This window comes from Danio rerio, chromosome 8, assembly GCF_052040795.2.
Source record: "Danio rerio strain M-AB ecotype USA chromosome 8, GRCz13ab, whole genome shotgun sequence".
NCBI lineage: Eukaryota > Metazoa > Chordata > Actinopteri > Cypriniformes > Danionidae > Danio > Danio rerio.
Window position 1 is genome coordinate 54,601,102 of NC_141028.1, and position 18,899 is coordinate 54,620,000.

At 39.9% G+C, this 18,899-nt stretch overlaps 1 protein-coding gene across 4 annotated transcripts in view; it reads left to right on the plus strand.

Annotated features, from left to right (window-relative positions):
- mthfr (methylenetetrahydrofolate reductase (NAD(P)H)) overlaps positions 1-18,899 on the plus strand; it is a 38,419-nt gene that overhangs the window by 8,616 nt on the left and 10,904 nt on the right. For 2 of the 4 annotated variants that reach the window (XR_015497226.1, XR_015497225.1), the window contains exons 5-10: positions 2,428-2,621; positions 5,223-5,473; positions 7,266-7,400; positions 7,483-7,663; positions 10,917-12,081; positions 13,148-13,603. Coding sequence is in view for 2 of the 4 variants with exons in the window: in NM_001281840.1 (NP_001268769.1) it covers positions 2,428-2,621; positions 5,223-5,473; positions 7,266-7,400; positions 7,483-7,663; positions 10,917-11,099; positions 17,425-17,526 (1,046 nt within the window). In the remaining 2 variants the exon portion in view is untranslated. 4 annotated transcript variants of the gene reach the window in all.

The following is an 18,899-nucleotide window of genomic DNA, read 5'->3' on the forward strand; positions in this document are numbered from 1 at the left end:
CGTGGCTAACACAAATTCAAGATATTTTCACGTTTTGTTCTACGACATAAAACACATCAGTTACAGCACACTTTTGAATTTTTAATTCGGCCATGCTTCTTTAAAAAGACGGTTGCTATCAAGTTGCTAAATGGGACTACAGGTGGTGTCAGAGACATTATACGTCATCGAGCTGATCTGGTCTGGAGCGCAGCTCGCTTGTGTTGGGCATTTGGATTTGTCTGTTATTTAGGTATTTTCATGAATAGTATTTTATAGTTTTTTGTGTTTTTCTAATTAAGAATTCAGATTGTGTTAGAAAATTCCTTCACATGTAAAGACTGTCGAGACAGATTCATTTGTTGATTATTTATTTTAATTAAACTATATTATGAAGATACGGCTCACCAGTGCAGCCTGTCTCTCTCCTGCTCTCAGTAATGCAAACGTGTGAATAAATGTGTAAAAATACAGAAATATTAACTGTCATTTTAACGTGATCAAGTGATTTTTCGTCTTTTTTATTCATCTGAACACATTTTACTCAGTCATAACTGCAATATTTACACTCCTCCATAAAACGTACAGCAGATGTGACTGTATGGGCTGCTTTTCGCTGTACATCGTGACATAAAAGGAATATTGAATGTTGCTCTGTGTCCATCATGATGCAGGCATTTGATAGACTTGTTCCTCATCACGCCTCATTTCTATCATCTGTTAAGGTAAGCAGGCTGTGTGCGCGAGCGATACACTTATTTAAATATGTCTGATGAAAATACTATATAGGCAGATTTATACACGCAGTTTTAAAACTTTTAGAACAACCGCAAAGCAAAACAGATGTATTTCCCACGTAAAAACTATCCAAAAGGCACATAGGTCTATGTTTTTTGCGTAATTATTTGTTTATAATGTATAGCGTGGATTATAATATAATAAACAGAGAGATTAACTCCTTGTCATGGACATTATTTCTAAAAATAAGCTTGATAAGTTGCCTGTAGCAGGGTGGTGCTGACGTCACAGACGAGCGCCCCGAGGGCTCTGTAGTCCGTTTATAGCCTAATGTTATCTTTTTAACTCTTGCGTTTGCATTTAAGATCCAAAAGTGCTCCAAGTTGTATTTTCGTGTGAGGATTATCCGGCTGGACAAAACGTGTAAGTGTAATGAACTGTGTTTGAACACAGACCTTATTATTTGCAATCTTCGAAAAGCCTATGGAAAAATCCTATAGGGATTTTCACGAGGGAACCAGTTTTATGCTAGCAGCCGATTAGCCTACAAAGTGACGTCATAGTTCCTCCACTCTATAATGGGCCATCATTACTGTTCATTATCACCAATAAAGCCTAAAAAAAACAGGGCATCAGTATATTGTTAACCGATAGGTTCAAATATTCTTTTCCAGTGATCAAAGAAATCATTTGTGACTTCATTTTAGTTTGTAACTATTGAATTGTTTTAAACTCAAAATTGTAACATATACATCAGTGTAAAACCTATAAATGGGGAAAAAACATATTCCGCAAAATACCGCAAATTTTCCAGAACAACTTAACTGGTAAATTTAAAAAAGCGCTGGTCACACAGGCAAGGACGTTACGGAATTTAAACCGCTCACACATCTATTCCAAAATACCGGTAAATTCTGAACATTTGACTACATCACAAACTCTGTGGATGGATCAGTATTGTGAACAACTTTAATGAAAACGTATAGAGGAACACTTTCGCATGTCGGGATGTACATAATGTGTGTGTGTGTGTGTTGGCGCTCACCAGCAGCTTCACGTGCACAGGCGTCAAACAAAGCTGAAGGAAGCAGAGCTTGAAGGTTAACAAACAGCGGTTTATCATTAGCATTTCATCAATATTTTTTTCCACAGTTGGCATTAAGAAGGAACATAGAAACTTTATCTGACTAACATCTAGCAGCTGAATGTGTCTGAAGAAATATCCATAAACCGTGCAGACGTGAATGCATCTGAGTGTTCTGATTGGCTGGAGTAGACGTCTTACGTCAACACGTTCTTGATGTAAACGCACTCTTTCCGGCAATCTTTCTTCTGTGTTCACACAGCACTACATTCTGGCAAATTACCGGTAAAGTTACCACTTCTCTTTCCAGAAAATTGCCGGATCGAATTTAGAGGGTATTTTCAAAAACTGCCTGTTCACACATACTGACCTTTCTGGAAAATTGCCTGTAATTTTCCGGGAAGGTCTGTATGTGTAAAAGGGGCTAATATGTATTGCTTTACTAGAAAATGCTTCTTGACTTAAAAGCTTTTGATATTTGGACTAGAAACAAGGCAAAAAAAAAGTAAGAAAGTCATTTTTCGCCGTGTAGTAGACAATGATGTAGGCATAAATATGACTGACTTCTGACAGTTCTGGTCCTGTGCGTTCTCTCTGACTCAAACCTCTCTCGCATGTTTCGATAGGTTACCCCACGGGTCACCCGGAGGCTGAGAGCTATGAAGATGACCTCCGGCACTTGAAGGAGAAGGTTGATGCTGGAGCACACTTCATCGTCACCCAGCTGTTTTTCAGAGCAGAAACCTTCCTTAAGTTTGTCAAAGACTGTCGAGCCATTGGCATCACCTGCCCGATTCTCCCAGGAATCTTCCCGATCCAGGTACATAAACCAACAGGGTGAGGTGTCTGAATATTACAGCTAAGTAACTGTACTATGCACCGGGTTTTGGGCAGCCGCTGCGATCAGATACCATACCAATGTCGGCAATCCGGGAGTGTTATAGACTGTACCAAAAAGCTGAAATTACGGGAGTTTTCTGGGAGAAATAACAAAACGGGAGGGTGGCGGGAGATGGGTCTGAAATACGGGAGACTCTTGAGAAAAACGGAAGTGTTTGCAGGTATACCCCTTACGGCCTGCACTCATACTGCCATTTGCCTTCCGAACCTGAGCATGCTTACGTCATCGATGATGCGCTGTTCAGTTTAACAGGAAGAGAAGCGCTCTCGCTCAGCACAGTGGAGATTGCTTTAGTTATATTGGCTGTTTCTCAATTCCAAGAACGCAGAGACCGGTCTTACCAGGTGTCCTTGGAAGAACGAACTCAGGAGACCACGAGAACAGAGAATGCGTCCTGTGAGGAATGAGATGCTGTGTTCTTCCTGATGGTCACATGACCTTCACGCATTTTCAATCCGCTTGTTAAGTGTGACGTCACGCGAAGCGGCTTCCGGGTCCAAGCGCTCTATTTAACTGAATGGGGAGACTCATGAAATGGTAATAATAAACACTTAGAAAGCGATTTAATGCTTTCGAAAATCACGATCGCAGTATTCACCTTATTCTCAGCTGTCGAGTGGGCGCTGCCATTTGAATCTTTTTGTCTCGCGACTTCCGGTCACATTCACTTCCATTCATTTTTTGACGTTAACAACTGCTCGTTACGCTGCTTGATGTTGCAATTTAATATTTTCTTATTATAATATGCTACTTGGTCTGTGTAGTCATGCAAACATTTGTTTGTTGAGCAAGTAGTTTGGCCATTTTCTGCCGTTTATTATTCCTAGTCATTTCTCTCATAGGCGACTGAATCGGAAGTTCTAAGACAATCGCAAAAACAGGCGCACTTCCGCATTTTAGAATAAGGTCAATATATGTCCATGCCTAATATCCGATGGCCAGAAAGTGATCATTTTTTTGATAAATTGTTAAATTTTTGGTATTTGATATGCAACAAGCCCAGAGATTGTTGTGTACATTACGATTTTATATAAAATTAACTTTAATGTGTGATAGGAATAAATCGTGATCATAAACGAATGATTTCTCCACTCAAATGAATGGCGGCTTGGACCCGGAAACAGTATTACATACGTCACAAACATGTCACCACTTAACAAGCGGATGGTAAATAATTTAAACATTACAGCATTCATTCAACCACTTATTGTTTTTCCCCTTTTCAATATATATACTGTGCATAAAGACTTTACAAATATGCATTGCACAATATAAATAAAACAAATTTTAATATGAATTTCAGCAAACAAACACCCTTAATGTGTTTATTCCTTTATTAAGATGTCCATGGTGATGTTTATATTTACCATCTCATTTAGGGTAACTCATGAGGTAAATAAGTCATATCTCTGAACTTTAATAAGAAATGTAAATGAAATGCTGCGCTTCCCCTCTCCAGTCACAATGACTTCTGGGACTTCTAGCGCGAGTTCGGTGCTCAAGTCTGCATCGGTGCGTTCTCGATATCAAGAACACATCCGGAAAGTTTTACACGTCCTCTGTTCTTGTGGTCTTGAGTATTGGAACTGAACTTTGGCAGCTGATGATGACGTTACACGAGGACGCAAGACCGATGAAGAACGCATATTGAGAAACAGCCATTGTTTTAGTCGTTTGATATGCAGTGACGCAGGCAAATATTTAGGCGAACAGATCAGCCACTTTCGACACTCATAAAAGTCCTCGTGCTGCAGGCATTAGGAGGTTTCCTGAAGGTGCAGCTGTTGTGCAGTGAGGGGTTTGCGTCTTTGATAAGCTATGACGGTTTGCGTTCGTTGAAAATGAAGGCAGCTGGACTTTAATCACTCTTTGTTGCCATTATTATTTATTGTGTGGTATTATTTAGCAGCTGAGGTACCTTCGTGGAACTTAAAACCCAGAATTCCTCAACTAAAACTTAATTGGCTAGGCCAGGGGTCACCAATCCTGGTCCTGGAGGGCCGGTGTCCCTGCAGGGTTTAGCTTCATCTTGCTTCAACACACCTGCCTGGATGTTTCAAGTATACCTAGTAAGACCTTGATTAGCTTGTACAGGTGTGTTTGATTAGGGTTGGAGCTAAAATCTGTTGGACACCGGCCCTCCAGGAACTAGTTTGTTAACCATTGGCTAGGCAGTTAAACTGGCTTCATGGTACAGGCTTCAGTTCTCTTATCTTCAAACATTACCACAGTTCAGCTGAGGTCCAGTCCTACTGCATTTTACCAGCCATCCCAGTAGGTTAGTATTTTTTGTATTGCACGAAATCACACCTTTAATCTTTAATTGCTTACCTGAATGGGGATGACTAAAAAAAACTGACACTGTTTGCATTGACCACATCTATAATTGCCTTCAGGGACTGAAAAAGTATTAAGATGGAAAAAGCATCTTGGATTTCACTTTTGCGTTCCTTAGAGAAGACTTTGCTTCAACTTTTATGATACCTTGTCAATATCTGAATGTTCATTTTTCTTGCGCAGGGTTATCATTCACTCCGCCAGCTAGTCAAACTCTCCAAACTTGAAGTGCCGGAGGAGATCAAGCAAGTGATTGAGCCCATTAAGGATAATGATGCCGCTATCCGGAACTACGGCATCCAGCAGGCTGTAGAGATGTGTAAAGTTCTGCTGGCCAGTGGGGAAGTCTCCGGCCTGCACTTTTACACCTTAAACCGAGAGGTGGCCACCATGGAAGTGCTCAGGCAGCTGGGATTATGGGCAGAGGATCCACGGTGGGTGACTTTTTAAAGGGGTCATGACATGGGTTTTAAGTAGAGATGTGAATCACCGAAGCTAAGCTAACGATATGATGCATTAAAGATAAAATGGTGTGAAAAAGAGTTTGCCCCTTTACTGATTTAAAACCTTCTTGGCTTGTTTGTCATATTTGAATGTTTCACATCATCAAACTAATTTAAATGTTATTCAAAGATAACAAGTAAACACATTGTGCAGTTTCCAAATGAAGGTTTTTATCATTATGAGAAGATACATAACCTTGTGTTAAAAACTGTTAAACCCTAATAACTGTTTGGCACACTTAGCAGCACCAACTGTAATCACGCGTTTTCAATAACTTGCAAGGAGTCTGTTACATCGCTGTGGAGGAGTTTTGGACCTCATCTTTGCAGAAATGTGTTTCACCCTTATTGCAGGGTGAAACGCTCAATTGGATTCACATCAGGACTTTGACTAGGCCACTCCAAATTCTTCATTTAGTTTTTCTTCAGCCATGGAGAAGTGGACGTGCTGGTGTGCTTTGAATCGTTGTCTTGTTGCAGATCCCAGGTTTGCTGCAGCGTGAGGTCACTAAGCGTGCTTTCACATCTGTATTTTGCTTAATTTGGTCCAGTTTTAGCAACGAAGCTAGAGTCATCGGGCAGATAGAAGCCCTGCTCATCACGCGAATCAGCATCTGTTGTGTAGTGTGTGAATGAATCAGATTTGATACTCGAAAGAAGTGGATTTGACACGCGAACGAACTGGATTTGACGCGTGAATAAAGCAGATTTGACACACGAATGAAGCGAATTTTACACGTGAAGGAAGCGAATTTTCCACGCGAATGAAGCGGATTTGACAATCTGATGAAACTGATTTGACAAGCGAATGAAGTAGATTTGCCGCACAAATGAAGTAGATTTTGACGAGCAAATGAAGCGGATTCTGACGCACGAAGGGAGCGGATTTTTCTTCATTTCATCCGAGAGGAAACATAGATTTGCTTCTAATGCTGTGTTCACACCAGACGCGGAACGTGCGGATAAATCGCGATATTCGCGCGTAAATAGCCGCGTGAACATTAGAGTTTAATCGCTTCATACGCGCGTCAAACCCAGCTTCATTCGCGTGTCAAATTCACATCAGAACAGATGCGGATTCGCGTGATGAGCAGGGCTTCTGTCTGCCCGAAGACTCTAGCTTCATAGCTAAATGGCTAACATGGATTTTATGAAGAAAAAAACAATGTTAATGTGCTTTTGGAAGCCTGAAAAACAGCGTCGATACGTTTAATGGCCGAGTCCACTACATTCTATCAGAGGTGCATCCAGCTCTGTGAGATCATAAACTCCTCCAGAAACTTAACCTGGATGACGGAGGCTTTCAGCGGTGCTTCTGACTGAGCCAAGCCCAGTTTGATGAACTGTTGTCGGTGAAGGCTGGAGGATTTCCCTCGGAACACCGATAACAGGTTCTACGTCACAATCACGCCCCCTCAAAAGCAAGCATCTGATTGGTTAACGCGGCGCGAATGTACGCTGTAGTTCAGATTTTCGAAATCGAGAGATTCGCGCGAAACGCTCGTTAAGCGCGTCAAACGTGAAAAACGCTCAATTCCTCCCACGCCATTCGCGCAATTGCCGTCATTCATGCGTATCGCGCCGCAGGATGTCTATTTGCGCGTTTGCTTTGACTTAACATGTAAATCACTTCCGCTTGGCGTGTGTGCCGCGTCTGGTTTGAACGCAGCATAACAAGTGTTTTTAAAATCACCCATTTACATCAGTGTTGTATACATTTCAGGCGACCTCTGCCCTGGGCCATCAGCGCCCACCCAAAGCGTAAGGTAGAAGACGTCAGGCCAATTTTCTGGGCTTCCCGACCCAAAAGCTACATCTACAGAACACAAGACTGGGATGATTTCCCTAACGGAAGATGGTACAAAAATCACAGCATTTCATTAACTTTTGAGTTGGTAGTTCAAACCCCAAATTAATTAACATATCTGCCATCTTGTCAGGGGGAACTCTTCTTCACCAGCCTTTGGCGAATTGACGGATTATTACTTGTTCTACCTGAAGAGCAAGTCTCCTAAAGAGGCGCTGCTGCAGATGTGGGGAGAGGAGCTCATGAGCGAAGAGAGCGTTTATGAAGTCTTTACCAACTACATCACTGGACAAACCAACCGCAGTGGACACAAGGTAGAGCTATGTGCACCTGAGTGCGATGAGGCTGAAAGTAGCATCAAGCTATGCTGTGCTATATTGTAGTAGAATTTTGAATGTGTGTTTTTGATTTACATGAAGGAACATAGAGTAATAAGCAAATAAAGAGAACAAGGTGGCCTAAACAAGTCAGGATGAGGAAGAACTTGTTATTAAAGGAACACTTTAATAACTTTAATAACACTTTAATTTTTTAGGCAAATTTGACAAGTCCTTGAGTTAACTGTTGAGTTTTAAAATTTTTGAATCCATTGAGCTGATATTCAGGTCTGGTGGGAGCACTTTTAGCTTAGCTTACCTTACCATAGATCATTGAACCTGATTAGACCATTAGCATCATACTGTATCTGAGCTGCAGCAGATAATGATATTACGGAGCACCTGAAAATAGTCCCCAGCTGGGTAACAGTGCTGCGTAATATAATTGCTTCTGCTGTAGGCATGGTACAGCAACAGAGTTGCTTGATTATTACGGCAGTGTGATAGTACAGTTCCTAGCCATATCGACCTAGAAAATAGCATCTTTTCTTTTAGTACTGATGTAACTGCAGAAGAGTCAAGATTTAAATAGGAACATTATCAAAACAATATGCTGCTAATTGTTTAATTTAATTCAATCATTTATGTTACGGTAAGTTAAATTTGCTTATGGAAGAACCGGAGGTTGGCTGAATGAATTAAAAAATGGTAAAACTCAACTCTGGATCACTTATAAACAGTGTTGGGGAGTAACTAGTTACATGTAACAGCGTTACGTAATTTAATTACAAAATAAACGTTACAGTAATTTGTTAAAGTTACTGAGAAAAAATGTGTAATTAAATTACAGTTACTTATGAAAATGTTAAAGATTACAAATGGGGTTTACATATAAAAACATTCTTCACAAATCTAATGGTGGACAATATTAATCTGTTGCTTTGCCTGTTTTTGATATGCTTGATACCTTCTGCTAGGGCTATTTATTAAAGCGGTGCTATTCTGATGCTTTTGATTGGTTTTTCAGTTTGAATTTGTGGCGCACCATGTCTACCAGTTACGCTAATCCTCTCTGCCACTGAAAGCATTAGGCTACTATAACCAGTCTGAGAGCTGCCACCACCATGGCGAGTGATAAAAATGCATTTCATTGCTGGAAATTTAAAATAATTTTACCCTGAAATCTGAGAAGGGCACAAATACAACAGTTCAGTGCAAAACTTGTTTGCCAGCTGTTAAAATACGTTCAACACCAAAGGCTTCATTTTCGAACCTGAGGAAGCATCTGCAGTTACGTAACCTAGCCTTTCTTTATTTTATAAAAGCAAATTATTTTTGTCGTTATCGTAAGCGTACAGTAATAAAAACAGGCCCTTTCATTTCCAATGATATATTATGACTAGGCCCACACGGAATCTGCGCGTGCAGAATTCCGCAGATTTTCCACAGAATTCCGCAAATTTCTGCAGATTTTTAACCCATCATTAATTCTGTTTATTTACTTGAGTAAATGTGTAAATCTGAATTTGTTCAGTTTTTATTCAGTAACTTATTACTTTTTATTTAATATATTAAGGTTTTGGTTAGGATACTCCACTGGATACTTGCAAAATAATTCCGCAGAAATCCGCAGATTTTTACCAAAATTCTCCGCCGAAATAGCAAAAAACATCCGCAGATTCCGCCTGGCCTTAATTATGATTCACAATGTTATCGATTTGGGAAATTCAGGGCACCAACAGAATCCTCTGGCCAAAACGATTTGATCACATTAGCAGTGTTAGGCAGTAGTGTCGCTAAAAGTAATGACGCTACTAGCTTACCTACATTTCTCAGTAGTGTGGCGGTAGCGTCGCTACTTTATAAATCAAATTGCTTTTCAGTAGCGAAGCTATTTTATTAGTGAAGTAGCACAGTAGCGTCAGCACAAGCTACATTTACCAATCGCAGATCAAAACGTGACGGCACCGATATTCACAGAGCTGTGAGGCCGGTGTTTAGCCGATGAAGGTAAATCCATATGATGGCGAGAATGACGATTTCTTCTTCTTGCTTTTCGGTGGTCGACGACAAACTTTTTGGTGCGTTACTGCCACCTCTCGCTCTCGTCGGTGATGTGGCCAACCAATTAGGCTAACGTGAGAAATTAGCTTGATGGAAAGATGAGGGAGAGGAGGACTATATATATAGTTTACTGTAGTAAAGGCTAAAGTATAATATGGTTATTACTATTAGTTCATGATAGTTACTAATGATACATTATATAGTGTAATTTAATAATAGAGTTGTAAATATATATACAATATAATGCTCATTCCTAAATATTTCCCTTTACTATGAATTACTATAATATTTTAAATAACATTTTATGCATCTTTATGCATCTTTGCATCTATGCACTCAGGAGGAGATAAAAACAGTTGTTATGTGAATTTGCTGAAGGAAAAAAAAGCCTGCAATGCTTGCCCCGCTTTTGTGCTCTTCTTATTGGCCCACTATTCTAGAACTGAATGCGAATGATTGGTTAATATCAGCTGTCAATCACTCAGTCAGTGCCTTCAGATGACAGGAGCTACAACTGTGAAAATGTGAAGCGCTGAAGATGAGAGAATGGAAACAACACTGACAGATTTCGTTTTAGAAAACACCTAAAGTTACTAATAATGGCACATCTTATGAGTGATCATGTGCTGAATGTTAATCCACCGTTTACACTTTTCCAAGAGTGGATAACAGACTTCCAGTGGCTTCAAGTCCGCTATGAAAATAACCAAAGCCATTCACTGTAAAGTCTATGGGACTTGGTTTGCAGGTAACAGGTAATTATAAGTGTGAGAGGTATAATAATATACTGTATAATCCTTCATTTGATCCTCACGATGCTGTCAGCCGTGCAAGCAGCAGCTATATGTAAAATTTAACACAGCTCATGAAAAGACGGTTATTGCTATTAAGATGACATGCAAATAATAAGTTATATATCAATGTAAATGTGGGGCGGGGCGGTGGATCGCGATGTCGGCTCAGCATCGTGAAGTTTGTCGGCCATCGGCATCATCTATCGGCCCAACCCTACTTGACACAGAAGTATAAATCAGCCTTTAGTCTCTATTTCAGAAGTCGCCACAGAGGAATGAATGCTAGATTTGTGCTAAACCTGCAATGCTAGATTTGTCCAATATCGTGAAGCATTAGTTAAAATGCTACTCCAAACTTGCATGTATGATTGATTTTTGTCACTTTTCTGTAGGTGATGTGTCTGCCATGGAACGACGATCCTCTGGCTCCAGAAACCAACCTGCTGAAGGATGAGCTGGAGAAGGTGAACCGCAGAGGAGTTCTCACCATTAACTCTCAACCCAACATCAATGGCAAAGCCTCTTCTGATGCGATCGTGGGCTGGGGTCCTGCAGGAGGATACGTCTTTCAAAAGGTCAGCAAAACCCTTTTTTTTATTAGAGAAATGCTTTTTTGTAATACAGTAAAATGGTAATAGGGTCTGTATTTCTAAAGTTCCTTTAAAATTACCATAAAAGTCGTCTATAGCCCCTAGGGCTGCACGATTAATCAAAAAAAGATCACGATCTCGATTCCTACACACTATCCTCATTCAGCTTTTCTACAATTCAGCCAAATATATTTTCAAGCTCAGGAGAGAAGCAAGGCAGTCGCACAAGTCTTTACAGCAACATTGACACCTTCAAATGGTGTTAAAAGTGTCACTTATGGCCCGTTTCTACTGAGTGGTACAGTAAGGTTCGGTTTGGTACGCTTTTATGGCCATTTCAACTGTCAAGAGGCGTACTGTAACACTTTTTCGGCGCCCTTTAGAAAGGGTACCAAACATGAGAAAGGGTACCAAAAGGCGGAGCTAGACGCGCAGCTGAACGCTATTGGTTTAAAGAGATACGTCATTTGCTTGCGGAACAAGCCAGAATGAAAACAAAAGAGCCACCATGTTTGAAATACACAGCGAGAGATTACAGCGGAATTATATATTCATATAATAACGAGCCATGGTCGATCCGGGCTCAAACAAACCTTGTCGTCGTCTTGATGAACAGCCACAAAGCCATGCAGTAGAGCAGAATCTACCCTGTGCCTAATAGTTTTTTACAAGCCAGTCTGAAGCACGAGCGGTTTCACTTTCTTGCTTGCGCTCGCTGCGCGTCTATATCTGAAATAGCAAACTTCTTGAGCTGATGGTCATAACGTGCGCCTGATTATTGACATGCTTGAAACCCGATCCTGTCAGGCACTGACAAACGTGAGAGTGAAGCGCGAAAAAAAGAAGCCGTGAAAAAAGGGGCACATTATTTCTTCAGCAAACGTGAACACACTGCCTTGTTTTAATTTTTATCATCACCTTTTGGACTAATATGAACTGGGAATGACTGAATGACTCTCTAACAGAGGCTTCATGTGCTTCATGATACCCAGCTATACCTCTCTTTTCATCCTGATGATCCCTCGGTTGCAGCTCGCATCTCAGCCTGCCTGTTGGATATTTCACACTGGATGAAAGATCATCATCTTCAGCTGAACCTCGCAAAAACGGAAATGCTTGTAGTTTCTGCCAACTCGACTCTACACCATAACTTTTCAATCCAGATGGATGGGGCAACCATTACTGCATCCAAAATGGTGAAAAGCCTTGGAGTAACGATTGATGACCAACTAAACTTCTCTGACCACATTTCTAGAACTGCTCGATCGCGCAGATTCGCACTCTATAACATCAGAAAGATCTGACCCTTCTTATCTGAACATGCAGCACAACTCCTTGTTCAAGCTCTTGTTCTCTCCAAACTGGATTACTGCAACTCTCTACTAGCTGGGCTTCCAGCTAACTCTATCAAGCCTCTTCAACTGCTCCAGAATGCAGCAGCACGAGTGGTCTTCAATGAACCTAAAAGAGCACATGTCACTCTGCTGCTAGTCCGTTTGCACTGGCTGCCAGTTGCTGCTCGCATCAAATTCAAAGCTCTGATGTTTGCCTACAAAGTGACTTCTGGCCTTGCTCCTTCTTATCTGCTCTCGCTTCTGCAGATCTATGTGCCCTCCAGAAACTTGCGTTCTGTGAATGAACGTCGCCTCGTGGTTCCATCCCAAAGAGGGAAGAAATCACTTTCGCGAACGCTCACGCTCAATCTGCCCAGTTGGTGGAATGAACTCCCTAACTGCATCAGAACAGCAGAGTCACTCGCTACTTTCAAGAAACGACTAAAAACTCAACTATTTAGTCTCCACTACACTTCCTAATCTGCAATTGCCTCTCTGAATATCACACTAACTGTACCAAAAAAAAAAAAAAACTACTAATACTTCCCTTCTTAGACTTTACAGACCTGAAACTTGCCTACAGCACGTATTCATTGTTGCTCTTGGTTGTGTAAATTGCTTCCTTGTCCTCATTTGTAAGTCGCTTTGGATAAAAGCGTCTGCTAAATGACTAAATGTAATGTAAAATGTCTAACAGAGGCTTCATGTGCTGCTGAAGATTACAGACACAGATAAGAAGTTTTCACTGACTGTGGGCTATATTTTAAGTTGTTTTGAACCGAAATGTATGCTGTGTGTAGTTTTTCTGTAGTTGGTAACATATAGGAGACTGTAAAGGGCAGTATGTGGTAATATATGTTCATTTATTTATTTATTTAATATAATTACAGACGTTACAGTAGACTATTTCGTCATTGATCTGCAGTTATAATCAAATGCTGTTCATAGAAAAGTTAGTAATAAACATGAATACAGAAATATTTGCGTGTAAAGCGTCTGTTTTGTGAGAAATGCTTTTCATATGATATGTAAGCGACCCGTACAGCTTTATTGTAGACATTTCCTCGAGCAAGAATGATGCGACTGCAGGGTTCAACGCTAAGGATTTTTTCTACTGGGCCGATCGGGCCAGTGTTTGAGATTTTTACTTGCCCTGCCAAAGTTTTTACTGGCCCCTACAAAAAAAAAGTTGATAGCTATTTCTTAGTCATATATTTTAAATAATGTGGCAAAATTATGTCTGTGAATCTAGAATTTAAACATTTTAAAAATGTTTATAAATGTAAAATGCAAAATTTAAGATTTTATGCAAACGAAAGAGCAGTATGGAAAATGTGCTGCTATTTTATTGCAATTCTAAATTATTTTTGTAAAATTTACTTGCCAAACTAATGACAAAGTTGTTACTAGGTTACGAAAAACATAACGTGCTCATTGTTACTGACCATTAGGGGCCAGTGACAATCCTGTCTACTGTCCATAGCGTCTTTCACGCTGGCCCCAGCCCAAGGGGGGTACCCTTAGTAGTGGAAACGCAAGCCTGATAAAGGTGACCCGTACCGACCCAAACCGTACCGTACTGTACCAGTTAGTGGAAACGAGACAATACTTTATTTATAAGGTATAATTCACCCAAAATGTAATTTCTGTCTCCATGTAATGATGTTTTCACGGTCGCGAAATCACACGTGAGCTGACGCACTGATTGTTTACTGCTGAGAACGCAAATGACGCCTACTTTAGTGAACACATCCTGCATAGGCTGTGATTAACAGGTAATGAAGTTGTAAATAACGTTCAGGTTGTTGCACAGAGCGATCGTTTGAGGCCCGTGCGGGAGGTTTGATTTGCATGTGTGTGTTTTTTTTCCTCAATGACAGCAGCCATGAGCCGCACTCGGAAGTGAAAGTGAAACCTGTGCGCACATTATTTAAATAATCATATCACATTTTTGATTGCATTTGATCAAAGTTATGATTACGACAAGCATTTGATATGTTTTTTTCTTTCATATCGAACACAAAGTGTTTTGCATGAAAATAAATGTTTATATAAATAAATATACTGTGCGAGTATAACAACCCTAGCCTATATATAATGGAAATATAATGGTCTAATAATGTTGTCAGTGACAAGCACATGTCTTAAACATAATAAATCAACTTTATAATTATGAATAGTTCTATTCAGATGTCATCATTTTACTGTGAATTAACAAACAGGCAGTGTTGGGCAGTAGCGTCACTACAAGTAGTGAATAGCGAAGCTATTTTATTAGTCAAGTAGCGCAGTAGCGTTCACACAAGCTACAGTTACCAATCGCGGATCAATAAGTGACGGCACCGACATTCACAGAGCTGTGAGGCCGGTGTCTAGCCAAAGAAAGTAAATCCATATGATAAGGAGAAGGGATGATTTCTTTTTCTTCCTGTTTTACGGTGTTCGACATCAAAGTTTTTGGTGCGTTACTGCCACCTCTGGTGAAACTTGCTTGATGGAAAGATGACTGAGGGAGAGGAGTTATTTCTGGATTCCTTGTGACCTCGAGAAGTACATGTTAAGATGCAATAACTTAATTTCTGATGCTGTGCTCGAAAAATAAAAACACTTTAGTATATATAACACTATAATGCTTATTACTTTATATATATAAATATATATATATATATATATATATATATATATATATATTTATTTTTTAATTTATTTTTTTATTTATTTATTATCAAAAATATTTCCATTTACTATAAATTACTATAGTATTTTAAATGTGTAACACTTGGTTTAATTGGATGACTTGTTGTAGCTGTTATATACTATAATGTGTTTCTGTTTGGTACAGCATATTATTTACAGTGAATAACTGAACTAAACTATTATGTTCCTCCTATGGTTAATTGACAGTTTTATTAATCACTAAGATATGATTGACTTGGATTTAAGTTGCTTTGATTTAAAAATGAAAATTGTAAAAATAGCTTGGATGTAGCTAAGCTACTTTTGCCATGTAGCTTTTAGCTTAGCTTGCTACATTTCCCAGGGGGTAGCTTTAGTGTAGTTAAGCTACATTTTAAGTAGAGTAGCTAATAGCTTAGCTCACTACATTTGTCAAGTAGCTTGCCCAACACTGCAAACAGGACATATTGAAAGTCTGTTCAAGTCCACCATAATGCAAAATTTAGCATTTTAAGCAACAGTAGAGCTCCACATAGGCCTAATATCATTCTTGTTGTTTTACCATATGTTTGAGATTTAACAGTAATAATAGGCTAATCATATTAACCTTTAATTTACATTTACAGAATCGTGAGAAAGAATCGTGATCTTGATTTTAAGCAAAAAAAAAATCGTGATTCACATTTTTGCCAGAATCGTGCAGCCCTAGTCTATATTAAATAATGAACATAATAAAAACTGCCTGCTGACATGCACAGTTAATGTTGATTAACAAGTTAAATAATAAAAGCAATGTATCAGAAGAACCAAACAAATTAAAATGTTTGACTGAATGACTGTAAAAAATATGGACGACGCGACAGCCCCTTTTCCCATTGAACGCCTTGAGGGCAAAACGCCTGCTTAACGGGCACAAACTGTCGCAAAATATTGCTGAAGTTGGAGCCTTGACATGCACAGAAGGACTGATGGAGCCAGAGGAGGAGCCACGAAAATGAGCGGAGTCGAGCTTCTAACCAAACGCTTTTTGTAAAATAAACCACGCCCCCCGAACTTCTTAGCATGCGTTTGCTGTCATATCAACACAAATGGACGTAATAACGTGAACAAATATGAGGGTTTTATATATTCAATCGCGCCAGCTCCGGGCCGCAGCACATAACCTACTCGCAGCGTCGCGGGCTGATTCCGGCTCGCATGCTGCAGCGCCGGCTCGCTCGGCCGCCGCATCTGGCTCGATTGACTCGGGCTGGAATCAGGCAGTGAGTCCAGGCATCAGGAGTAGGTCCAGCAGAGGTAGTCAGTCTGAGCTCTGAGGGGTAAGTCTCCGGCAGGCGAGAATCTAGCCGGAACTGGCCCGAGTGTATTTTGCTATCTGGGTGTAACTAATAATGCCAGAAAAAAGCCCTGACCTTAGCGAATAAACAGTGTTCCACCAGGATCATGTATGTCAGAAACTATAGTTTACTGCTGAACTAATTTTGTCATGGTAAAATAACACAGAAATCGAATTATAACACTTCAGTCTACTGCCGAAGCTCAGACGCGCTGCTTTGAGAAACTGTCAATCACAGCTGTCAATCACGATGACACGCCCAGCATTAAATTACTGCTAAAAACAAACTGTTTACAAAAATGAAGATCTGCACCTATTTCAGCACAATAACCAGTGCCTTAATCGACCAGAACCATCTTTCGGGACATTTTATTGGAAGTGTAATACATTTTTTTATTTGGGCTCAAGTCTCCTTCATTAACACGGAGGAGGCGGGCTTTATGACTTGTACTGCAGCCAGCCCCCAGGGGGGGATCTAACGTCCGAGACCTTCACTCAAACGCAGGCTTGCGGCACACTTGGTTTGACTCAACAGTGAAACATCAAAACATAGCTTAAAGATTTTATATAGTCAATCACAAATAGACTTAAACGATTCAAAAATCAAGTCACAGCAACGTCAATTAATTAGGCAGAAAAAAACCGTCAGGCTGCTAAGCGTTTTATAGGCCGACCAGATCATATGAAGATGGTCAGCCCAGTGGGAAACAGCCCGGTCTGCCAGATGACCAGTCCAATCCTGTTCTAACCTGAATATTGCTAATACTGTTAATACCTTCATGGCTAAAATTCACAAAGTTTATCAGCATCTCTTCATGCTTCAGATGCTGTGGGAACAGTGCAGTTGGTTGTGATTTGATTATTTATTTTGGGGTTTATTATCTATTGTCTATATCTTTATATCTGTTTTGGAATTTGTTTAAAAATGGTTCTTTCAGCATGTTATTTCCCCCCAAATCAACAGGCGTATTTGGAGTTTTTTACATCAAGTGAAAACGTTACTGCACTTCTGCAAGTGCTGAAGAAATATGAACCACGTGTGAACTACCAAATAGTCAATGTGCAGGTAAGAAATCCAGAAACGGATTACATGGACCTTTTTCACAATTCTAGGTTTCTCAGTAGCCGAAGTTATCATATCCGGGTAAACTTAAAAGACCAGTTAATGGGAGAGAACAGCAAATCATTTTTTTACAATCCTATTTGCTGAAATAATTAAATAAAAACTCCTCGATTATGTTTATGAAGACTTTCAGATAAACGAAAATATAGTTTGAGACTAAAAGTGGCAGCCAGAAGGGTTATATACCCTGCCTATAGACAATGCATTTCAAATGCCTCACACAAGCAATAATTACATTTTTTTATTTTTTAAAAGATTTATTTTTGGCCTTTTTTCCTTTATTAAGTGGATAGGATAGTATTTTAGACAGGAAGCGAAGTGGGAGAGAGAGAGGGGGCAGGGATGGAAAATGTCCTCAAGCTAGGATTCGAACTCGGGACGCCCTAAAGTGCTCAGCGCACTAACCACTAGGCTATTGCGCAGAAAATAATTAGTGTTTTTTGTAATTGTAATGCAATGACGATATAATACATACATGAAAACATAAAAATCATGACATTAAATCATCAAGTAGGGTTAGGCCGATAAGCGATGCCATCGTCAATCACAGATGGCGGACAAACTTCATGATGCTGAGCCAGCATCGCGATCCATCGCCCCACATTTATATTGATATATAGCTTATTATTTGCATGTCATCTTAAAAGCAATAACCGTCTTTTCAGAAGCTGTGTTAAATACATATAGCTGCCGCTTGCACAGCTGACAGCATCGTGAGGATTAAATAAAGGATTTTACAGCACCTTTCACACTTATAATATGTGGATTTAGTGGCAAACGCTGTTACCTGCAAACCCCGTCCCACAGACTTTACAGTGAATGGCTTTAGTTATTTTCCTAGCGGACTTGAAGCCACTGAAAGTCTGTTATCCACTCTTGGAAAAGTATAAACGGTGGATTAACATTCAGCACATGATCACTCATAAGATGTGCCATTATTAGTAACTTTAGGTGTTTTCTAAAACAAAATCTGTCAGTGTTATTTCCATTCTCTCATCTTCAGCGCTTCACATTTTCACAGTTGTAGCTCCTGTCATCTGAAGGCAGAAGGCACTGACTGAGTGATTGACAGCTGATATTAACCAATCATTCGCATTCAGTTCTAGAGCAGAGTGGGCCAATAAGAAGAGCTCAAAGGGCTTTTTTTACTTCAGCAAGTTCACATAACTGTTTTAATCTGTTCCTGAGTGCTGCGTTTGGCGTTTTTTGGTGCAAAGATGCATTCTGCATAAATGTCTCCTAAATCCGTGCACGCGGTGAAGATTTAGCAGTGAAAAATGTATGCACTCGCCCAAATGCTTCCAAATATATTTTAA